Below are 25,166 nucleotides of genomic sequence, written 5' to 3'. Positions count from 1 at the left end.
CATAAAATAAATTTAACTTCTGGTAGACTCAAATACTCTCTACCAGTGAATGCCTATATTAAACGTGCTCCATGCAAGAACACTTGAGGGATTCTAGGAGGCAGAAGGAACACACTGTCAGAAAACAGTCACTGATACTGTAGCCCAAGAGTGGGTGAGAACAGATAAAGTGAAAATCATTTGTATGCCCACAACTATCCCTGGAAAGACAGCCCCCGGCCCCACCCCGCCCCCCGCCCCCCCGCCCCCCCCCCCCAGTACCCCAGGAGCTAACTACTGGCTTCCCTTGTGTGTCTGCATCATTCTCTGCCCATCCTGGGTACTCAGTGCAACCCCTCCCCCCCTTCAGGGAGACCAGCTCACGCTCCTCATCACAAGTCCCCGGCGCACACACACCAAATCACACTTGGAATTCTACATTCGTTAGTGTAACGATATTCTCAATGTCTGTCTCGCCCTCTAGACCATAATTCCACTGGCACTGGGATCAACTCCGGTTCTGTTCACCACTGTTCCTCCAGTCCCCAGCACAGAACACCATCACAACACGGCTGTCCAATACAGACTTGGTAAGCAAATAACCTACATACAAAGTGTGTTCATTTGTTTAAAATGAAATAATTTTTACTTTAATTAGCCTTCCTGATATTGAGAAACTAAAACAGGCCGATGCATTTTGACTTAATTTTTCACACACGGTGTGAGGCAGGGGTCCAGTCTCACTCTATCAGGGATGGGGGCATCCAGCTGTTTTTTCCCCATCAAGTGGACTTCACATTCCTTGTCAAAACACCACTAGCCAGAGATATATGGGTTTATTTCTAGACTCTTAATTCCACTCCATTAGTCTATGCCTGGCCTTATGCCACTGCCACGCTGTTTCTGATGACTTCCATTCTGTAGTAAGTTTTGAAATCAGGATGTGTGGGCTCTCCACTTCTGCTGTTCTCTTTCAAGACTGTTTTGGTTATTTGAGTTACCTTGCAATTTCATATGAATTTGAGGATCTCCTTCTGTGTTGTGTGGAATTCTGACAGAGACCGCACCAGATGTGTAGATCACTTTGGTCAGCATTTACATCCTAACATTCAGTCTTCTTATCCATGAGCAGAATGGCTTCCCACTTGCTCAGGTCTTCTCTAATCTTTCGCTGGCAGTGGTTAGCAGCTTTCGGTGAATGTGTCTGCAGCCCCTTGGCCATATTTATTCTTGGGTATTTTGTGTTTTAGGTAATTCCTGTAAATAGAACTGCCTTAATTTCCTTTCCGATTGTTCACTGCTGCTGTACAGAAACACAATTGAGTTTTTTCTCTGTGTTGGTATTACACCTTGAAAATGTTGCTGAACATAGTAGCTCCAGCAGCTTTCTTGTGGGTTCCTTGGAATTTTCTACAGACATAATCACGTCATCTGGGATTAGAGACAGCTTTACTACTTCCTATTCGGTTTGAATCCTTTGCTTTTCTTGTCTAACTGCGCTGCCCAGAGCTTCCAGTACAGCACGGACAGCAGTGGCCAGCGTGGGAGCCTCAGTCGGCAGGAACAGAACGCCGTAAACTGGTGGAGTGAACAGGCCGCTGCTTCTCGTGGCCCTGCGGGCTGAGGCCCACGACCGGGATACCGACGTCCGGGTTTTGGTGAAGGCCCCTCTCGCACTGCAGACCTTACTGTGTCCCCCCTCGCGTGGCCGAGGAGGACAGCGGGACCCTGGTCTCCTCTCACAAGGACACCACCCTAACGACCCCCTCAATCTAATCATCCCCCTGAGCCCACTGTGCTGGGGCCAGGCACCTTTGGCGCACAGCTCAGGCACGTTCCCCTGTTCCTGTCTTGGAGCAGGGATGCCAAGTCGTGCCCCGTTGGCTAGGACGTCAGTGGGGGTTTCCAGAAATGCTCTGTAACCTGCTCAGTAAGCCCTCCTAGCCCTGGTTTTCTGAACGCTTTGATAGTGGAAGTTATCAAGTGTCTTTTCTGTACCAGTGGAGTATTCTCTTGTAACATTTATTATCTCTGGAAGTTTGCTAGTAGTGTCCCCATTTTCTGATTTTAATCATTAACGTCTTCTGTTTTTGTCAGTCTAGTGAAGAATTTGTCCGTGTTTTTCCCCAAAATAGATTTTTTAAAATTCCCTCTAAGGTGACTTTTTCTTTAAGCACATATAACCCCCCAGGACTGTTTCCACCGCCTGTTGTTAGTTACCTCTGCTGCTGGGGGGACACTCACAGGCGTTATTTTGAACAGACCGTGATTACTTAGGGCCGCACTGTGGCACAGCAGGGTGAGCTGCTGCCTACGACGCCAGCACCCATGTAGGCGCCAGTTCCCGTCGCAGCCGCTTCACTCCATTCCAGCTTCCTGCTACTCCGCCTGGGAAAGCAGTGGAAGATGCCCAAGTACCTGGACCGCTGCCACCCAGGCTGGAGTCCCAGGCTCCTGGGTCAGCCTGACACCACTGACGCCATCTGGGAAGAGAACCAGCAGACGGTGGGCTCTCTCCCTCAGTCTCTCCTTCTCTCTGTGTAACTCTGCCTTTTTTTTTTTTTTTTTAATTTATTTCAGAGCTGGGTTTTTGGTGTTGACACTGGTGGCAGTTTCAGGAATATGTGGTGTAGCTCAGGAAGCCAGCCTCCTGTCCAGAAGTCTCACCTGAGCCCTGTTCCCAGTCACTCACCTAGACCTTGGGCAAACCAACTCCCTGAGCCTTCATGCATATGCATACATACCATGAAAACCTTACAGTCTGTCCTATGTAGCCACCTCACAGGCTGCATATACCTAACAACTTTAACTACACTATAACATGGCAGCTATAGATAAATCTAAGAAGTTGATTACTAAGATAATGGTCTCATCTCTGCCTATAACCAAAAGTTTTAAAGAAAGCAGCTCAATATAACGTGGGCAGTTAAGCACTTGAAGACCACATTACCCACATGACATTCCTAGCCTGCCCTACTGAGTGTGTTCATCGAGAACTCATGGGGGAGATATTCTTAATGTTTATATAACACGCAACCACTAATTTAAAAATAGGAAGATCCTCCCCACCAACAAGAATAATTCTTTAACATAACTATTTGAAAAAGAATTCCATACAAATAAAATATACAGACCTTAACATAAGAAGGCAAACAAAGTATATTTTATGTTATACAGAACAGACAACTATCTGGCTCAATAAAGATGATTTACCCTTCTAAGAGCTTATGAATATTTAGTACAAACGCTGCAGTTATTTCAGACCATGCCACAAATCACAGTTGCAACCTCTGTGGTGTGGAGACACCTGCTTCCACAGGGACACGCGGTGTAGCTTTCGTTCCAGATCGGGATGATGGGCGCTGTCTGCTCTTCCGTATTGCAGCTCCCATCCCACTGCTCCATGAAGGCAGAGTCTGCTTGCTAAGGTCATGGCTGCCTTCAGCGCCGGTAACCAAGAGAAAGGGCCATCCCTGCGGGAGCCGGAGCCTGTTCCACGACCTCCTGGTTCGCAGGCACCACCACCACGACGTCCCAGCTCTTCTCCCTCTACTATGGAAACAACTCGGATTTGGAAATGCCGACTCGGTTTTGGTCACAGCTGTCTACTTCATCAACGACTGCACCTGTGTGCTTTTGTAAGCTTTGTATTTATTTGTATTTATTGGAAATGCAGAGAGAGAGAGAGAGAGAGAGAGAAAGCGTACACACTTTCATCTATTGGTTCACTCCCCAAATGTGTATGACAGCTGGAGTGGACCAAGTCAAAGCCTGCACCACGAACTCCATCTGGGTCTCCCTTGGGGGTGGCAGGGACCCAAGTCCTTGAGCCACCACCTGCTGCCCCCCAGAGCGCCCATCAGAAACAGAGGTGCAACTCAACCCCAACCCTCCAACACGCCACGTGGGTCCCTCAGGTAGCTCAAAGGCTGCCCCACAGCACCTTCTCCATGCATGTGTTTACACAGCGCCTCCAGCGTGGCCCTTCCTACCAAACCCCAGAGGGGCATTTGAGGTGTTCACGTATTACCATCCCAACATGAAATGCAAGGGCAGGAAGAGTAGTAATGGTTTATCGAGTCTAATCTGTACAAAGCTGTGGGTTTTCCTGTTCCATCCATTCCCTGAGTTAAAATCCTAATTTCCCAGGTTCCAAACATACTGGAAAAAGCACTTGAGAAAAATCTACTGATTATAAAGTGCCTCTCTGCCTCTACCAGTCCTTAAAGGCAGACCTCAGCCTGGCAGTGGCGCATCTTTGGCTTTGGCTCCAACACCAAGCGGGACTTCCACGTTAGACTCTCCAGTCTTGTTGATCTTTCCAGAGAAACAACTTTAGTTTCATTGCTTCTATGTTAGTCTATGCTCTATTTTATTTATGTCCACCTTAAACCTTATTTCCTTCCTGTTGCTAGATTTTTTAAGATTTCATTTTATTTATTTGAAAGTCAGAGTTACAAAGAGAGGGAGAGACAGATGGACAGAGAGGTCTTCCTTCACTGGTTCACTCCCCAGATGGCCACAATAGCCAGTGTTGGACCAGACTGAAGCCAGGAGCCAGGGGCTCTTCCCCGGGCCATTAGCAGGGAGCTGGATTGGAAGCAGAGAGCAGGGACACGAGCCGGTGCCCGTCTGGGATGCCAGACTCGCAGGAGGCAGCCTTACCCACTACCCCACAGTGCCGCCCGCTAGCTCTGGGTCAGCAGCTCTCTAACGCTCACTTTTCAAAGCCTACAGCAGTGTATCTGCATTTCCCATACTCCGTGTTCAGTAACCACATCAGGAAACCACAAAGCACTTGTGCACTCTGCAGCCGAACGTATAATCATGACAAGCCGTCAAGTGGAGTTGTTTCTGGTTTTAAAAAAGACATTTCTGGGGCTGGCACTATGGCACAGTGGGCTAAGCCTCTACTTGGGGCGCTGGCATCTCATATGGGCCCCAGTTCGTATCCCGGCTGCTCCTCTTCTGATCCAGCCCTCTACTATGGCCTGGGAAAGCAGCGGAAGATGACCCAAGTGCTTGGGCCCCTGCACCTGTGTGGGAGACCGGGAAGAAGCTCCTGGCTCCTGACTAGCTCAGCTCTGGCGTTGTGGCCAACTGGGGAGTGAACCAGCAGATGGAAGACCTCTCTCTCTCTCCTTCTCTCTGTAACTCTCACATAAACAACAAAAATATTTTTTAAAAAAAGACATTTCCAAGTATTTAATGTATTTCATTTATATGCTCTTATGTGTTTAAGGATGGTCTAATTAGGGTTAAAAAAAACACAAGCCACAGAAGTATCTATCTAAATTGACACAGAAATTGTTTATGGAGCTAAATAATTTTATGTTTACTCACTAGAAGAGTCTAGTCTACATTTTTCAAAAGTCCCTCTCTGTGAGAAGTGTAGACCACCAAGGTGATCTGTTTGGCCAAAGCAATCAGGCCCAAGACTACTTTACTGTAAAACCGAGGAAACAGGTAGGTGTGCAGTTTGAAGGATGCAAGGGCCCAGTACGCAAACTCAGCTGCCATCATCACCCCACAGCTTGTCTCCCTGCAGTTCAGCTTCCAGGACCCTCGACCGCTAACACAGGAGCGTGGCCCTGGCAGCAGGGGCACCACTGTGCACCCACCCTTCCCCGTGAGGCGGCTCCCTCGGCTCCATGTGACGCTAGGTCAGCACTGCTGGCACCACTCTGGCCATGTATTTCTGTTGTTCTTGCTTCTTGCTTTGTGCATACATAACAAATATGATTAACAACTGAAAAGTAAACTAGGACTAGAAATGGCGGGGGGGGTGTTGTGGCACAGTAGGTGCCCCAGCCTATAGTGCCTGCATCCCATATGGGTGCCAGTTCAAATCCCAGCTGCTCCACTCTGATCCAGCTTGTTGCTAATGCTCCTGGGAAAGCAGTGGAGGATGGCCCAAGTGCTTGGGCCCCTGCACCATGTGGGAGATGTGGCTGAAGCTCCTGGCTTCGGATCAGCTCGGCTCTGGCACTGCGGCCATTTGGGGAGTGCATCAGCAGATGGAAGATCTCTCTCTGTATCTCTACTTCTCTCTGTAACTCTCATTTAAATAAATAAAAGAAATCTTTAAGAGAAATGAAAAAAAAATAGAAACAATAGAGGGCAATTTTATGATAACAAAATAGTTATATTTGTAATAATCTTTTCTAAACATTTCTTTATTTGAAAGGCACAGTTAGAGAGAGGGAGAGGCAGAGAGAGAGATTGGTTTATCTTCCACCTGCTGGTTCACTCCCCAAATGGCCACAACAGCCAAGATTAGGCCACGCTGAAGCCAGGAGCCAGGAGCTTCTCTGGGTCTCCCAAGTGGGTGCAGGGCCCAAGCACTTGGGCCATCCTCCACTGCTTCCCAGTCACATTAGCAGGGAGCTGGATGGGAAGTGGAGCAGCCGGGTCTCAAACCGGCGCCCATATGGGATGCTCTCACTGCATGCTGCAGCTTTATCCACTACGCCACAGCACCGGCCCCTGTAATAATTTTTCAAAAGCACTTAATCACTTGACATAAAAGCATTCGCACTCAAAAAGAAACGAGGGGACCAGCACCATGGCGCAGTAGGTTAATCCTCCACCTGCAGCACTGCAACCTATTTGGGCACCAGTTCTAGTCCCGGCTGCTCCACTTCCAATCCAGCTCTCTGCTGTGGCCTGGGAAAGCAGCAGAAGATGGGCCAAGTCCTGGGGCCCCTGCACCCGCATGGGAGACTGGGAAGAAGCTCCTGGCTCCTGGCTTCAGACTGGCGCAGCTCTGGCCATTGCAGACATTTGGAGAGTGAACCAATGGAAGGAAGACCTTTCTGTCTCTCCCTCTCACTGTCTATAACTCTACCTCTAAAATAAATAAATGAAATATAAGAAAGAAACAAAGGAAGGAAGGGAGGGAGGGAGGGAAGGAGGGAGGGGGAGAGAGAGAGAGAGAGAGAGAAGGAAAGAGAGAGAGAGAGAGAGAGAAAGAGAGGGCGAGAAAGAGAGAGAGAGAAAGGAAGGGAGGAGAGGAGAGGAGAGGAGGGGAGGGGAGGGGAGGGGAGGGGAGGGGAGGGGAGGGGAGGGGAGAGGAGAGGAGAGGAGAGGAGAGGAGAGGAGAGGAGAGGAGAGGAGAGGAGAGGAGAGGAGAGGAGAGGAGAGGAGAGGAGAGGGGAGGGGAGGGGAGGGGAGGGGAGAAATGAGGTGGGTTTAAGTGGTCTCCGGCAGTGCAGGCACCCCATATGAGCTCAGGTTCAAGTCCCAGCTGCTCCACTTCCGATCCAGCTCCCTGCCAATGAGCCAGCAGACAGGAGATCTCCTCCTCTGTCTCTCCCTCTAGCTCTGCTGTCCAATAAATTAAATTAATTGAATACATAAGGGTCTGGATCTACATGATGATGACTCAGTTTGGCAGTGCCTTCAGCTGACCAAGAAACCTGGATAACTAACATCTGGGCCTCTCCCGGGAGCTGTCATGTCAACTCACCACAGTTACACCTCAGACGCCTTCTCTCACACGCAGCCTTGAGACAGGCAGTGATTTCTAGGAAAACGGTACCTGCATGAGATGCAAACTGTATTCTGTGATGAAAGAACACAGTATTCACCTAACAGATTTCCCTGAATGCAGACTTCAGGGACCTGGGAGAGGCTGTACTACTGGGCTAGACAGCAGTGAGAGCAGTGAGGCCAACCTTTACAAGACCTGACGACGCCATCTCAGAGGTGGGGTTCGCTCACGGGGGTCTCTGGACTCCACTCTACTTCACAGAGGCCAAGCTGATCCCCTAAGCGAGGCTCTGGCGGGGCCTCCCACGCCTCCCCAGGCAGCACGAGACGACGCTCTCAGCTCTCACAGCACGGCGGCAAAGCCCCGGCCTGCAGGAGACCGGAGGTGCCCCTCCGTGTCCAAGCAACTTTGGTGTTTGGTGTAAAAGTGAGCCGGTGGGCGAAAACCCCACTTAGCTCTGGGGTTACAGTTGTGGTAACGACAGGGATCAGACAGGATCAACAAGCAGAGCTCAAAGAGGTTCAGCTCCAGTACCGAGAAGGCACTGCCGTCCCGTCCGTGAGCCACGTAAGCTTCTCGGTGAGGGGCACTTGGGGCTCCGTACCCCTCTGCTTACACAAACCCCACGACCTGAGAGGGCAGTTCATCTCCCTTCTCCCTCCCAGATCCCACGAGGTAGGACTCCAACCTTGGAAACGAGAAGCCCAAGGTTCAGAACGGTCCAGCGGTGGCACCGCATCACCGTGCGCACGGACGGCAGACGGGAAGCTGGTGCCCTGCTCCCTGTGCCGTTCAGACCAGGGCCACCGACATGGCTCCAAATCCTCCCGCAGCTGACTCAGGTGTAGCCTGTCACATGGTGCCACCTGACAGCTGAAGATCTGCCTGCAAGCCTGGCCAGTGCATCCTCCTGCTTGGCTTCAGTTTCTCTGCATCTTTAAAACCAAGCTTCTCCCCCACCTTCATGCTCGCGTGTAAATCCCTTCATTATTTAAAAACAAAATGAAGAGCAGCGCTCCTCTGTCCACAGAGTCACACGAGCAGGCACATGAAGCCTGCATACCAGAGCAGGAAGACAGGTTAGGAGACAGCGCGACCCAGCGCAGGCTGCAGCACCCAGAGAGGCAGCACCCAACACTTCAACCAACCACAAGAAGCGAGAGCAGCTACAGCGAAGATCGGGGCGTCGCCTACGAAATGACATTCCCAGTTCATCTTCCATGTTCCCGGATAGATTCATCAATAACAGCCCACCCTGCCACTGCAAAAAATGTTTAGAAGTTGGTAATATTTCTATCCACTAATGATTTAGGATCTTCTTGATAGTATATTACTGAAACTAATAGAGAAGCAAATAGATGTTTAAACCAATGTAGGATTACAATAATCACAACTCTCCCTTTTTATTTTTAAAGATAGATTTATTTACTTATTTGAAAACCAGAGTGTGTGTTGGCGGGGGGGGGGGGGGTCTTCCATCTGCTGGGTTCACTACCCAAATGGCAGCAACAGCCAGGGCTGGGCAGAACACAGCAGGAGCCCAGAACTCCATCCAGTCTCCCACACGGATGGCAGGGGCCCAAGTACTCGGCCCATTCTTTGCTGCTTTCCCGGTACATCAGCAGGGAGCTGGACCAGAAGCGGAGCTGCGGAGACTTGAACAGCCACTCTGATATAGGATGCTAATGTTGCAGGCGGCAGCTTAGTTCATGGAGCCGTAACATCAGCCCCATGTTATCATTACTTTTTAATTTTAGCTCTTCTATTTTAATACAAATATTATAATTTAGAATAGTTCATTTTTCTAACTAAATTTGTTAAAAATCTTATCATTTGAATCAATTATTTATATTAATTCTGCTTTACTTATAGGAGTTCTGCGTAGAATTTTCATTTGGGGAAAGGTTTCCACTGAAGGTGAAAGTGAAAATCAGTGTACAAGGGCTCTTCAAAAAGACTGTGGGAGAATAGAATTAAAACCTAAGTTTATTTGGGTGCAAAAACCTTTGAAATCCATGAATATTTCATAATATGCATCTTCTATTTTTTGAAGACCCCTCATAGTACAGCATGATGTCTGCCCAGTTACAGCCACGCAAATCATCAGGTACCAGCACGCAGACGACATTAATCCACAGTGAGGATAATGAGAGAAGACTTCAGGAGACAGGGAAGACAACTGTCTCAATTTGGAAAAATTATCATTAAAAAGCAGAGCTTGTTCGTAGCATTAAGAGTCTACAGTGTGATGGCATTTTGAAACGTTCAGATGAAAGTACGTGAAATCAAATGTTCACAGCTGTCCTAGCCAGCACTGTATCATGAGCTGCTGCCAAGTGATAAGGGCCATCTGCGGGGGCAGCGCTGTGGCACGGCAGGTAAAGCTGCTGCCTGCAGTGCCAGCAACCCACATGGGCACCAGTTCAAGTCCCGGCTGCTCCACTTCCGATCCAGCTCTCTGCTGTGGCCTGGGAAAGCAGCAGGAGATGGCCCAAGTGCTTGAGCCCCCGCACCTGTGTGGGGGATGTGGATGAAGTTCCTGGCCCCAGCTTCAGCCTGACCCTGCACTGGCCATTGTGGCCATCTGGGGAGTGAATCAATGGATGGAAGATCAATATCTCTGTCTCTCTCTCTTTCTCCCTCTCTATCTCCATAACTATGACTTTCAAAATAAATAAATAACCTTTAAAAAAAAAGAGGTCTGTGTAATTACTGCCCTTACAAAATCATTAAAAGTATCCCATTTATGGCCGGCGCCGCGGCTCACTAGGCTAATCCTCCGCCTTGCGGCGCCGGCACACCGGGTTCTAGTCCCGGTCGGGGCGCCAGATTCTGTCCCGGTTGCCCCTCTTCCAGGCCAGCTCTCTGCTGTGGCCAGGGAGTGCAGTGGAGGATGGCCCAAGTGCTTGGGCCCTGCACCCCATGGGAGACCAGGAAAAGCACTTGGCTCCTGGCTCCTGCCATCGGATCAGCGCGGTACGCCGGCCGCAGTGCGCCGGCCGTGGCGGCCATTGGAGGGTGAACCAACGGCAAAGGAAGACCTTTCTCTCTGTCTCTCTCTCTCACTGTCCACTCTGCCTGTCAAAAAAAAAAAAAAGTATCCCATTTATCACATTTAAGGCAGCAAATGCTTTGCACAGCGAATGGAGGCCTTGAACTCAAATCTATACAATATGTCTTAAACGAAGGCAAAACCATTATTAATACAAGTGACCTCAAAAGATTTAATCCATACGAAGTACAGACCTCAAGTTCTACAATGTTTAGGACTTAATATGCTTAAATCTAAATACAAATTTGTAATCAGGTCAATATAAAAAAATAAAAACTCTTCTTTTATGTCCTTCCTTTTCCCAAAAGTTAATTTAACAGAATTTTAGAAGAAAAAGGCATCACTAATTTTTTTAAATTTCATCATATATTTAGATATCCATTCATTTGCTTTCAGTCATGATTCTCAGTGCTGACAACCGTCCTGTGAAATTATTTTCATGAAACTCTTTTTCCTCTTTGTTTTTTCGTTACGGAAAGTAAAAAGCAGAAGCATTACGTCCTACTTCATGGCCAAATGTGTGTCTTGTGAAACACTCCCACCTGGTGGACTTCCTTAGTATTGCTAACAAAGGTCACTCTCCTAAAGGATTTATGGACCTCACATCATCTTAGCATTTTAATTACCTAGCATTTGGGCTGTATAGTACTTTAGCTTTTTCTCATATTTTGAAAAGGCTTAAAAACACTAACTTGAAATTCTTACATTGCAAATCCTTATTTAAAAAAAAATCTAGCTCCAGAAAAAAATAGCTTCCTGATTTCTAAAGGCATTTTTTTTTTGGCAAATTTGAACCCTTTAATAGATTTGTTTTTAAAAATATAAACCCACGTTAATACTCTTACTATATTGTAAAATAACCAATATAGGCTATAATATTCTTTACATATTATCTATACACTTTTTACACACTAAAACACATTTTATTTAAGTTGATACTACTGTTTGTTTCCAAATGGCTTTAGTTAATATAGTCAAGTTTTTCATGTTAAAGTTAGAAACACACAACTTCTGAACATTTAAAATTTTTCCTTTGTTCCATATTAGCATAAAACACTGAGAATTGGCATTATGACTTTAAATGCTGAGAAAATATTGTTAAAATCAATTTTATCCTATTAAAAGCAAAATAAAAGCTAATGAAAATCTATCTAGAAAAAAATACAGCCAAGGAGTTGGCGTTGTGGCATATCAGGTAAAGTCGCCTCCTACAGCGCCAGCATCCCATACGGGCACCACTTCGAGTCCCGGCTGCTCCTCTTCCAATCCAGCTCTCTGCTGTGGCCTAGGAAAGCAGTACAAGATGGCCCAAGTGCCTGGGCTCCTGCACCCACGTGGGAGACCGAGAGGAAGCTCCTGGCCCCTGGCTTCAGATCAGCGCAGCTCCAGCCATTGCAGCCATTTGGGGAGTGAACCAACGGACAGGAGACCTTTCTCTCTGTCTCTCCCTCTCACTGTCTGTAACTCTACCTCTCAAATAAATAATTTATTATTTGAAATAAATAATAAATAAATAAGTTATTTATTTATTTGAAAATCAGAGTTACACAGAGAGAGGAGAGGCAGAGAGAAAGGTCTTCCATCTGATGGTTCACTCCCCAATTGGCCGCAACGGCCGGAGCCAAGAGCCAGGAGCCAGGAGCTTCCTCCGGGTCTCCCACGTGGGTGCAGGGGCTCAAGGACTTGGGCCATCTTGTACTGCTTTCCCAGGCCACAGCAGAGAGCTGGATCGGAAATGGAGCAGCCGGGTCTCGAATCGACGCCCATATGGGATGCCAGAGCTTCAGGCCAGGGCGTTAACCCACTGTGCCACTGTGCCACAGCGCCAGCCCCAAATAAATAAAATCTTTACCAAAAAAATAAAAGAGAGAGGGAGAAACTATTACCAAAGGACACACAGGGAAATCATTTCTATAAATTCTCATGATGTTAAGCATAAGTATTTCCTAAGTCATCCTTTTAAAAACAAACAAACAAAAAGATTTATTTATTTATTTGAAAGGCAGAGTTAGAGAGAGAGAGACAGAGAGAGGGAGACCCTCCATCCACTGGTTCACTCCCTAAATGGCCACATCCGCCTGGGCTGGGCCAGACAGAACTCAGGAGCCAGAAGCTTGATCTGAGTGTCCCGCGTGGGTGCAGGGGCCCAAGCACGTGGGGCGTCCTGCACTGCCTTCCCAGGTCTCAGCAGGGAGCTGGGTCAGAAGTGGTGCAGCCAGGACTCGCACTGCAGGCGGAGGCTTAGCCTACAAGGCCACAGTGCGGGCCCAGTTTCCCTTAATCAGATGACAACAGAGGCTCCTTAGGCCGGCACTCAGAGGGGCCGCCACACACCCACTTTCATCACTCAGTTCGTCCTGATGGGGGCAGCCAACCACGTGGTTGGCTGGACTTCTCAATGAACCTCATTTTCCCACCCACGTGCATGCCTCAAAATATGTCCCTCAGACTGACGGGGTGCCCTGACTCAGGCCAAGTTTGCATAACCAAATAATAGGTGCTGGAGCAGCAGGGACATGCAAACAAGTGTGGCAGGGCTGCGCACGCATCTCTTCACCCAGGAGGAAGGCCACGTCCTCAGACGCTCCCCTAGGGAGCCAGCCTCGGCCCTCACGGCGTCCTCTCCCTCACCCCACAGCCCCGCGGTGGGCTCCGGGCGCTCTGGCCGCGGCCTCTGTCCAGTCATGCCCTTCCCCTGGAAACACTCCCTACACATTCTCGCTCAGCCTGCTGCAGGCCTCCCCTTGGCTCTTCCCTCCCACAGCAGCCTCATGGCCCCTTAGCCACCTGGGAAACTGCACTCCTCCTGGCCTCCCTAACTCTGTCACTTTCCCGTCACGACTGCCTCTAGTATGCTAAGTACGCAGCCTTATTCCCTGGTGCAGAATCACGGTTTTTCGATTAATTCCATTAAGACAATGAATAAAAATAAGCAACACAGGGGCTGGTGCTGTGGCGTAGCGGGTAAAGCCGTCACCTGCAGTGCCAGCATCCCATATAAGCGCCAGTTCGAATCCTGACTGCTCCACTTCCAATCTCGCTCTCTGCTGTGGCCTGGGAAAGCAGTAGAAGATGGCCCAAGTCTTTGGGCCCCTGACCCACATGGGAGACCCGGAGGAAGCTCCTGGCTCCTGGCTTCAGATTAGCACAGCTCCAGCCATTGCAACCAACTGGAGAGTGAACCAGCGGATAGAAGATCTCTCTCTCTCTCTCTCTCTCTCTCTCTCTCTCTCTGCCTCTCCTTCTTTCTCTGCAACTCTGACTCCCAAATAATAAATAAATCTTTTAAAAACAATAAGCCATGCAGAATCAGAAATGCATACTGAATTGTCATCATTGCATTTGATTTTAGGGATATCTGTCCAGGGTTTACAAGCACATGTGTCACATTAAACTTGACAAGTAAACTAATGTTATTTATTTTTATCCTGATAAATGTGGCTCTTACTATATGCCATTTAATAATTATTTCAGTACAAACTCACTTCGTTTCATCTCCTACATAGAAAATTATCTTGCATTTGCACAAAGAACTAGATGAGGTTATCTCTTCAAAAAGCTAAAGACACTGATAAAGTACTGTGCCTCCACATTCAGGGCACGCGTGCTTTGGATGGAAACAATAATTATAAACAGGACAGTGACAAATTCTGAATGACGGCAACATTCAGGCTAGAGAGAAGTCCTATCACATCAGGACCACAGACCCGCATCAAGATTCTAAGCTATGTAGAAAACCCAGCCACACAGGGGAGCGCTCTGCCCTGGTGGTTAAGATGCTGCCTGGACGCCTGCATCCCATCCAGCTCCAGCCCTGTTCCATCCTCCAGCTAACGCGCACCCTGTCAGGCAGCAGCTGATGGCTCCAGCACGTGGCTCCCTCCCACCCACATGGAAAGCCAGGATTGAGTTCTGAACTCCTGGCATGAGCCTGACCCAGCCCCTGCAGCTGGGGGCTATTTGGGGAGTGAACCAACAGATGGAAGATCTCTCTCTCTCTCTGCATGTCTGTCTCTCTCTCTGCATGTCTCTCTCTCTCTCTGCATGTCTCTCTCTCTCTCTGCATGTCTCTGTCTCTCTCTCTGCATGTCTATCTCTCTCTCTCTCTCTCTCTCTGCATGTCTGTCTCTCTCTCTCTCTCCCTGCGTCTTTCAAAATAAATAAATAAATAACAAAAAGCATCAAACCAGCATACATGAAATAATGTTGGGAATAAATATCCCTAGTATCTTAAGACTTAAAAGAAAAACTGTCAATATAAAGGATGCATTCTGTACAACAAAGGAGATGAGACAACTTTTTCACATGTCTAACGCCCAATTATTCATGCTATTCAGATTCATAACTGAAGTCCACATGTAAAGAAACAATCTAGGCCGAATGCTGGGGAGGCGAGCTGTGAACTAACAACCACTGAGAGGCAGGAGACGGAGGAGGCGTAACGCTCGGCTCACGTACACTCTGGGTGATGACAAGGGAGGATACTGTAAGACAAGGGTTCTATTGAGAAAAATCTCAAGAATGCACAGAGATACCACTCTCTGAACAATTAAAATATACCAGACAGGTCTACAAAGGTAATAAATGTCTGCAGCGTCCATCACAAACAGCTACCTCAATGAAAAGAAACATGCCTAGCATTCTTAGGTCCTGCAAAACTGACTCAATTATTTTGAAAAAATCAAAATAGAGGGGCCGGCGCTGTGCCACAGCAGGTTAAAGCCTCAGCCTGCAGTGCTGACATCCCATATGGGCGCTGGTTCAAGTCCCAGCTGCTCCTCTTCTTATCGGGCTCTCTACCGTGCCCTGGGAAAGCAGCAGAAGATGGCCAAAGTCCTTGGGCCCCTACACCCACATGGGAGGCCTGCAAGACGCTCCTGATGCCTGGCTTCAGATCGGCTCAGCTCTGGCCAGCAGATGGAAGACCTCTCTTTCTCTCTCTCTGTCCCTAGTTCTCTGTGACTCTGGCTTTCAAATAAATAAAATAGATCTTTTTAAAAAAAAAATAAAAATAGGGCTGGCGCCATGGCTCAGTAGGCTAATCCTCCGCCTTATGGTGCCGGCACACCGGGTTCTAGTCCCGGTCGGGGTGCCGGATTCTGTCCCGGTTGCCCCTCTTCCAGGCCAGCTCTCTGCTGTGGCCAGGGAGTGCAGTGGAGGATGGCCCAGGTGCTTGGGCCCTGCCCCCCATGGGAGACCAGGAGAAGCACCTGGCTCCTGCCATCGGATCAGTGCGGTGCACTGGCCGCAGCGCGCCAGCCACGGTGGCCATTGGAGGGTGAACCAACGGCAAAGGAAGACCTTTCTCTCTGTCTCTCTCTCTGTCCACTCTGCCTGTCAAAAAATAAGAATAAATAAATAAATAAAAAATAAATAAAAATAGAGTAGCAAAAGAAAATATGTCATTAGCCTTATCACAAAACTATCCTGCCTATATCATCCTGAGTATAATTTTGTTTGAGTAATGTCAAAACACAATTTTAAAACATCACCTTCACAAAAACTTACATGCATTCTTTTAAACCTTTATCATTGCTCAAAATGCTTAAAATACCAGAAATAAAGTTTTATACTAAAATATGTCAATAGTTGTCTGAAATGCTGTAATAAAAAGTAGATAGAAAATCTTTATCTACAGTTTTTATTTTACTCCTTTTCTTCTTACTAAATGTGTGTTAACAAAAAACCCACAAATGATGTAGACAAAAGCTTTTAGCTCAACACATAATTGCAAGAAAATTACAATAATTGTACCAATTAAAATAATCTTGAATGAACAGTATGTCATCTTAATGTTCCAATGGTATATAGAGGGATCTACTTAATTAGCTGAAACTGCTTTCCAGTGTTAGTATCAAATGTCATTTGTTAAAAGTTGAACAATTTAGAAAATAATTTAACAAACCAATTTTACCAAACACCAAGAACCAACATTTTCTTTTTCAGCTGAATAAAGCAAGCAGATGTGTCATCAAATTGCTATAAAAATAAATGAAGCTTTTTATGGATTAAAAAAATAAATTTTACGACCAGCATTAAAAATACTATTTTCTGATTGTTTTGACCAAATCAGACTTCTTTAATAAAATAAATGAATATCAATTATATACCGCTGCTTTTTGTCAGCTGTAAATAAAACTTTTTATTATTCAAATGACAAGCAATAGCACCAAAGAACCCAACTATGGTTAAGTAGAAACAGCCATTTAAATCACTCTAACACATTCCAATATCTGATTTTTCAATAGCTTGGACAGATAGTTTGTCTTCTTAAAGTTTTTCATTCCAAGTCATTTTAAGTTACTTCCTTATAAATTCCCAAAGATTTCTTAGTATACTGTCTTTTCTCTTCCTTTGGCGATCTACAAAATGCTCTTTGTATTTGTAGACATAGAAGACATACATAGTATTCAAAACCTCAAAACCACGATGAATCCAACCCACACAAGGATGGCAAGGCCACCAAGTGGTCTAGTCTAAAACAACGCTTTTGTTTAATGGCAAAACAAAGTTTAATATCAGCTCACTACATCTGCAATACATTATACTTTAGATTACTTGAAAAGCAGTCTATAAAAACTCGTTATTTTATTTCTTGATGAAAAATATTTATCTCTTCCCCCAGAAAAATATTTCACAACTACTTATTTCATAGGGAGGTATAATAATCACTATTTCCTTTAAACTGTATGCTATGATTCTCTTTTGCCCATAAATAGCCCTCACACTAAATAGCCTCTCTGCCTCGCAAAAAATAATTTTGGGGGCCGATGTTGTGGTGCAGCTGGTACAGCCATCACCTGCAACTCCAGCATCCAAATGATTGCCAGTTCGTGTCTTGGCTGCTCCACGACCAATCCAGCTCCTGCTAATGGCCTGGGAAAGGCAGTAGAAGACGGCCCAGGCGCCTGGGCCCCGGCCCCCCGAGACCTGGAGGAGGCTCCTGGTTCCTGGCTTTGGCCTGGATCAGCCCTGGCCATTGTGGCCATCTGTGGAGTGAGCCAACTCATGGATGATCCCTGTCTCTCTCCCTCTCCTGCTGTAACTCTTTCAAAGAAATAAATCCATCTCTTTTTTTTAAGTGTATGTTTTATCTTCAATCAGAACATAAGTTTCTCAAACAGTAGCACTTAGAGGGGAATGATAAATACATTGTATTTAATTTACCTCCCCAAGGTTTAGAAAAAGGTTTGCACGTAGGTGTGTATAGGTGTAGCTGTGTACAGACGTAGATACAAATATATCAAATATATCGAGAGAGGATTAGCACCCAGGACACAAGACTGAAGTGCAATGTTATCAACAGATCAATCTGGATGAAGGGTATATGGATGTTCTTTGTATTTTTTTTTTTTTTTTTTTTTGACAGAGCTAGACAGTGAGAGAGAGAGAGACAGAGAGAAAGGTCTTCCCTCCATTGGTTCACCCCCCAAATGGCCTCTACAGCCAGAGCTACACCGATCTGAAGCCAGGAGCCAGGTGCTTCCTCCTGGTCTCCCATGCGGGTGCAGGGGCCCAAGCACTTGGGCCATCCTCCACTGCCCTCCCAGGCCACAGCAGAGAGCTGGACTGGAAGAGGAGCAACTAGGACTAGAACCTGGCGCCCATATGGGATGCCGGCGCTGCAGGTGGAGGATTAACCAAGTGAGCCACGGCGCCGGCCCCTTAGTATTATTCTTACTCTTGCAACTTCTCAGTAAGTTTGGAAGTATTTTCAAATGGAAAAGTTAATTGAAAACATGTTAAGTTGCTCAAGACAGGATCATGACTTCGGGTTTGTCCTTCTCTTCACCCCCTCCCTGGCCAGCCCCTGCAACAGACAACAGACAAAGAACAGCTAGCTACACCTTGGCTCCTGCACACACCCGTGCTGGATAGCAGCTGATGAAGAAATTAACTGAAGTGGACACACAGACCTCAGGGGAAGCAGTGACGCCTCTAACCACTACCCACCTTGGTTTCCTTCAGGAAATAAGGGAGAGAGGCAACATTCAAACGCTTGCTTGTAGCCCCAGCATCTGCAGCAGGGCCTGCACACAGCAAGTGCTTAGTCAACTTTAGCTGGATTGAATGAAATACGAGTGTTTTGGAGGGCCTTTCAAATCGCTGGTTTATTCCTGCATCTCCGCTTCCTAGAGACCCGGGCTTCCTTCCCCTGCCCCTGCCCCTTTGCCTTATTTCTAAAATCTCGAAGGCCAAGTGCAATTCCATCCCGCTTCTCCACAGGGCTGTGGACTGAGCCCCATTCACTCCCGCACACCCCGTGCAAACCACTGGGTCACTGCAGCATGAACACCCAGATCCGGGACGCGCTCCGGGCTGGAGACCAACACTGCAACAAGCCTCCACAACACAGACACCAGTCGTGAGACACACTACGAACACAGAAAATGGTGGTGGAAAATGACGCAGACCGCCTGCTGACAATGCACCAAGAGAAGGAGGACTTGCAGTCCTGCAGCTTTAGCATGGGAACTCTGCACCACATACAGTGTTAGACTTAGTATTTCATTTACATTGTAAGACAGCAGTTTCAATTATCCTCAATTTCACACAACTTTTCCTACAGTTAACTTGTATTATTTTTTTCCTCGGACATCATTTAGTAAGAATAATAAGTGAAGTATTTGAAGGTATGACAAGAAACTGATAATCCTTAAAACTTTATATGCCTGGAAAAAGAAGAGTATGTCCAAACAAAGTTGCAAATTTGACATTATGGGATATATACCAGTGCTAGTACTACTCAAAACTAGAATGAATGAATAAAAATAAGTTGAACCCAGAAATTTACATTCTATATATTACTCTGCATTTGGTTTGATTTATATGAACTAACTTCCTTTTTAAGTCAAACTAAGGGGCAGACATTTAGCCAGCAGGTAAGCTGCTGGTCAGGATGCTGCCATCGTGGTCCCTGGGTTTGACAGGCAGCTGCTGATGGCAGCTTTCTGCTAATGCAGACCCTGGGAGGCAACAGTGACGGCTCAAGTAATTGCCACCATGTGGAAGACCTGGATTGAGTTTCCAGCTCCTTAGATTGAGCCCTAGCCCAGCCCAAAACAGACCCTGCCATTGTATGCATCTGGGGAGTGAACCAAGGGTAATGTTTTCTTTCTCCTTCTCTCTGTCTCTCCCTCTCAAATAAATGAATAAATACAAGTAAACTTGGGGCCAGTGTCATGGTGCAGCAAGTGAAGCTACAGACCGCAATGCCAACACCCCATACTGCAGTGGTGGCTGGAGAACCGGAAGCTTCACTTCTGCTCCAGTTCCCTGCTAACGAGCCTAAGAAGTCAGCAGGAGATGGCCCAGTGCTTGGATCCCTGCCACTATGTGAGAGACCTCAGTGGAGTTCCCTTCTCCTGGCTGCAACTTGGACCAGCCCTGGCCTTTCAAACAAACAAATAATAAACCTTGAAAATAGATAAATAAACTCAACACAAGATGAAGTTGCAGAGCTCACGGTACCTCTCATAGATGGTTTTCAGAGTCGTCTGATCGGGCACACCCTCGGTTTCTTCCAAATATAATATGAGCCACGAAGTTCGGTAGGGCCACTGCTCTGTCAGGTTGATCCAGCTAGCAAGCCTGTCCCAGTTGAAGCTAATCTGGTTGGCTCTCAGTAACCGCCCTGTATGAGCATAAAGCATTTTAAAGTTAATAGATGTGTAGTAGTATATTAAAACATTTAGTATAGTCACAAATAATTTACCCTTAAATTTCAAAAATTTGCCATCTTAAGTCATACCATAAATTCAAATCTAGCATTGATAATGGCTTCCGAAATCCAAAGACCTAGACTAGAAAGCTTCTAGGAGCTCTGAAACAACTCTGTTGAATTCTAAAGCGCTGTTTTTGTTGGATTTGCTACTGGTCAGATATACTTGTTTGACCACACACATCCAGGCCAGAAGCAGAACCGCGTGTCACACAGCCCAACACTGCCCACAGTCGCACAGATGAGCCACTCACCCACAAGGCCCACTCCTCTCAAGGACTGTCTGCAGACATCCTTCCGATGGACCTGGAACAGATCCAAGTACCTTGGTCCATTCTTGCCTATTACGCGTCTGTGCAATCCCACACACTTTCACTTTTAGGTAGTAAGAGAGGCCTAAGCAACCTACTAGCCGAGTTATGTCTAAATTTTGTTATTTCTATTTTTTAAACCAGAGCTATTACGGGGGTTGTGTAAGAATCCTGATTCAGCGCTCCAGCACTGGGCATCACACGTGGACAGCTGTAACCCTAACTTTCAGAATGGATACTCTGACTCGTTGCATCATCACTGATTTGGTTTGGATTCTCAACTGTTACTGCTGCTTTTTAATTTAAAGCATTGTCAGTTTCACTTCATTATTATTAATTTAGTTTGTATCTAGACTGGGATAAGTGAGAGTTTTGGTTCAAATATGAATTACTCCTTTGCCTACAACTAGTATACAAGCTGAGTATCCACTGTCTGAATTGTTGGAGACCAGAGGAATAGCTCAGAATCTGGTTTTTTCAGTCTTGAAATATTTACTGCACATGATGGGGAAGGGGCCCAAGTGTAATCACATAATTCACATTTGTTTCCTGTACCCCTTACACATATAGCCTGAAGATAATTTTATATGACGTTTTTCATAATTTTGTGCAGGATACGAAGTGTCACAATGTGGAACTCTCCACTTGCGGCCTCATGGTGGTGTGCAGAGTTTCAGATCTTGGCACAATTTGGACTCTGGAGTTTGGGAGGGGGATGCTCACCCTAACAGATACACAACCACAAGCCCCACATCCCACGCCTCCTGTACCCCCAGACCACGCCCTTTAACAAAACTGCTGACACAAGCAAATGACGTTTTCGTCACTGTATTCTTTTCCCCTGGAAGGTGGGATCTGACCTACCAGGTCGGTAACAAGGTCTTCACCTTCCATCTGAGTGAGCTGTGCTCACAAGCATTTGAGAGCTGTGGAAACTCACAAGAGTGTCACCACTAATGGCACACGAATGCCGCAGGACGCGTCTAATGAAAGATAGAGCCCTACAGCCCTCGTGAAACCTGATCCAGTGGAGCTAACAGACCAAACAAAAAGACGGAAATGAACTAACACACATCATGACACTGCAGAGTATGAACAGGTTAATGCAGAACTGAGTGTCAAAAAACGGGCAGCAAAAGCAAGGCATTAAAATACGCTGGAACGGGGCCAGCATTGTGGTGCCACAGGTTGAGCTGCCTCTGCACCAGTTCAAGTCCCAGCTGCTCTGCTTGCAGGCTAGCTTCCTGCTACTACACTGGAGAAGGCAGCAGAAGATGGGGCCTGGGAGACCAGGATGCAGCTCCTGGCTCCTGGCTTCACGCCTGGCCCAGCTCCAGCCACTGAAGCCATCTGAGGTGAGAACAGCAGATGGAAGATCTCTCCCTCTCTCCCCTCTCTCCTTCTGTCTCTCTCCCTCTTCCTCTGCTCTCGGCCTTTCAAATAAATACACCTTTAAAAAAAATACTATGAAGGTGTGATTTAAAAATGCTTGAACACTAACAATATATTTCTTCTGCCAACATTTAAACTGAAAAACAATTCGTGAAAAAAAATTTAGAACCAAATGGGAGACATGGATTATAACAACATATATATGAACTGCCATCCCATAATGATTGGATTTGATCCTCAAAACAGTGTCTTACGGGAAGGCAGCAAATACCTCAAATCTAGCTACAGCTGATTTACGGTGTTAAAATCCACTCACACAAGACCAGCACTGTGGCATAGTAGGTTAGGCTCCACTTGTAGTGCTGGCATCCCATATGGCGCCGGTTTGAGTCCCAGCTGCTCCACTTCCGATCCAGCTCCCTGATAGTGGCCTGGGAAGGCAGTGGAGGATGGCCCAAGTACTAGGGCTCCTGCACCCACATGGGAGACCTGGAAGAAGCTCCTGGTTCCTGCCTTCTGACTGGCCCAGCTCCACCACTGTGGCCATTTGGAGTGAACCAGATGATGGGAGACCTCTCTCTCTTTGTTTCTCCCTCTCTCTCTGTAACTCTGCCTCTCCAATAAATAAATAATCTTAAAATTCACTCATTCAGCACGTTAGTCACTGACGACAGAGCTGAGTGACCTGGACCCCTCCCAACTCTTCGCTGGAGACACCAGCATATTGCTGCACGCAAACAGAAAATGAGCACCACGCCCGTGCGCAGCCGCAGCTAGGCAGCCTCCCCGAGTCAGCAGGCACCAGCACCGGGCTGAGTAGGATGGATGCCGACCAGGCCCGGCACAAGAAGCCAGGCAGCCAGGCTCGCCACCACAGCGCCGGACGTGAAGAAGGGGGCGCCACTTTAAAGTAGGAGTGAACAGAAGCAAGCATTCTCCTTAAAAATACACCTGGGCCACCATCAGTGAGAAATGAAGTAGCAGCCGCAGCAAGACCCTGTGCCCTGAACGCGCCTAAGATCTGTTCAAACGCTGTTTGCCAAAGCAACCACTAAGACCAACCACAGATCAGGGACAGCTGACGAAACAAAGTACACTTTTCAGTAGGAAACCACTCGACGCAACCCTCACCAACAGTCATCTACTGAACCCCAGACGGCTTCCTGACTTGGCCCAGCTTTTGCACGAGTTCCCTGGAACCACAACTATGCACACAGCGCTCAGCGGGTCGTGTACGCTCTTGCACAGAGGGGAATGGGGAGTTAAAGAGACCAAGCAATGCACAGGGCTCCAACCGCGGTCCTTTACCTTCAAATTCCTTCCTATCTATAAAATGTACCCCCCCCCCCCAGCTAAATCAGCCTGAACAGGGCCTTCATCTCGTGCCCAGTGCCCAAATCAACAAGTGGCATAACGCAGACAACTCACTACACATTTGTTAAATGAGGAATAAGAGGACTATTCCCACTCCAGGCATAATCTAGTGCAGTGGGGTTGAGACATCACTGTGAAAGGATTTAATTATCAAAAATATTACAAATATACTAGATACAACCTCACTGGTAATACAGCTGATGGCATAAATTTCAGCACTAGCACAAAACACAAATCTAGTGCAACTCTCCCAAGAGCTAACACTAATAAATATTACCAAAAAATCCATATGTGCAGAGAAACAGACATGTATTTTACAAACTAACTCGCAAGCATTTGTATGCCTGCTCTGGAGCTACTTAGTAAGCATCAACGTGATGAGAGCAGAATTCAGTCACGGGCAATGACCCTCAATTTCTTTAATTCAATCAATTTTATGTGAAAGCTAAAATTGAGTAGCAGTATATAAAACCTGAACTTCAACAATTTTAAGTTATAAGTTAATCATACTCAGGTATGTAAGTTAGCATAAAATTACACAAGAAAAATCACGCTTGAGATGAAGTAAATGATTTTTAGAATCACCCAATGTGGAAGGCACAGTGGCACCTGAAATCGGAAACGCTCCACCATCGGGAAAGTTCTGAATGCCCACATGACGCACAGAAAGCCGAGGACTGCGGCGCACCCCGGAGTTCAGGTCATCCAGTTAGGGGTGCTCGCCCGGTGGAGTCCTGTAAATACTCCCAAATCCAAAAATCTCCAAGCCCAGAGCCACTTCCGGGTTGGAGCATTTTAGACGAGGACTGTCAGCCTGCATGCCGGCAGGAGCACACTCGGCACAGACACAGGCAGACGGGCGGTGCTCAGCAGTGCGGATACACACGTACCTAACGCGCCAGAAGGCGCCCTGCTAACGCCCAGCGAGTCAGAACTAAGAGTCACCTGTGACGGACACAATGTTCAGCAGTCTTCTCATGGTCTGGGGACTAATGTCGCTGAACCAGTCCTCGGTGACCAGCAGCTTGGTGAGGTCAAAGGACATCTGCCGGGTGACGGTGCGCTGCATCTGCCGCCTCCGGTACGTGTCCTGGAAGAGCGGGCAGCAGGGACAGTGAGCCGCGCCCCAGCCCGAGACGCCAACACGCACGACCACGCCATCCAAAGCCGCCGCACAGAGGAGGCGGCACGGCAGGAGGTTTCCCACGTCCCTGGGGCAGACCCTTCAGGAGCAGGTGCAAATCCAGGAGCACCGCTACGGCGTAGCTTCAGATGCACGCGCCTCACGCTGGCACAGTTACAGGCGGCGCAGTGCCCTAAGACTAAGTACGCGGAGCCGGGTAGCGGCCTGCATCCAAATTCCACGGAGGCTCAGCACGTCTAGGAATCCTGGAATAACCAAGTGGATGCGTCTGGTCCGCTTTCTGGAGTCAGCGTCTTGATTTTTTAGGTTATTTTAAAATGTACGACAATTAAGTCAAAGGCACAAGGTTCTGTTACTACCCTCACATCTCCACAGGAGACAATTTTTTAAAAGTTGATCTGAAAGGCAGAGAGACCACGAGAGACAGCAGCCCGGGCTCTTGCATCTGCTGGTTCAGTCAGGGCGGGGCTGGGCTGGGCTGAGCGGGCAGGAATTCCTCCAACAGGAGGAACAGGCAAACAAGCAGCCTCCTGCTCTCGGGTCCTGCCGCCAGGGAGGGGCGAGTGCATCCGGACGGTGCCCGAGACAGACTCCCAGGAAAGAAATTAAAAGGCCAATCACCCAGCCCTCGGAATGCAGTGCTGTTGATGTCATGTCCATCAGGGCAGGTGTCCAGGGCAGAGGTCGGGACGCCACTTGGG

At 47.3% G+C, this 25,166-nt stretch overlaps 1 protein-coding gene across 9 annotated transcripts in view; it reads right to left on the bottom strand.

The window, feature by feature from the left end:
* The window catches only part of KIDINS220 (kinase D interacting substrate 220), a 125,397-nt gene that overhangs the window by 49,664 nt on the left and 50,567 nt on the right, over positions 1-25,166 (bottom strand). For all 9 annotated transcript variants that reach the window (XR_007914409.2, XR_007914407.2, XM_070069470.1 and 6 more), the window contains exons 21-22: positions 24,267-24,411; positions 19,995-20,157 (exon numbers count right to left, since the gene is read on the bottom strand). Coding sequence is in view for 7 of the 9 variants with exons in the window: in XM_070069470.1 (XP_069925571.1) it covers positions 19,995-20,157; positions 24,267-24,411 (308 nt within the window). In the remaining 2 variants the exon portion in view is untranslated. The remainder of the gene's footprint in view (positions 1-19,994; positions 20,158-24,266; positions 24,412-25,166) is intronic.

This window comes from Oryctolagus cuniculus, chromosome 2 (genome assembly GCF_964237555.1).
Source record: "Oryctolagus cuniculus chromosome 2, mOryCun1.1, whole genome shotgun sequence".
NCBI classification, from domain to species: Eukaryota; Metazoa; Chordata; class Mammalia; order Lagomorpha; family Leporidae; genus Oryctolagus; species Oryctolagus cuniculus.
The sequence above is the reverse complement of the archived record's forward strand: the minus strand, read 5'-3'. Positions and strand labels throughout refer to the sequence as shown.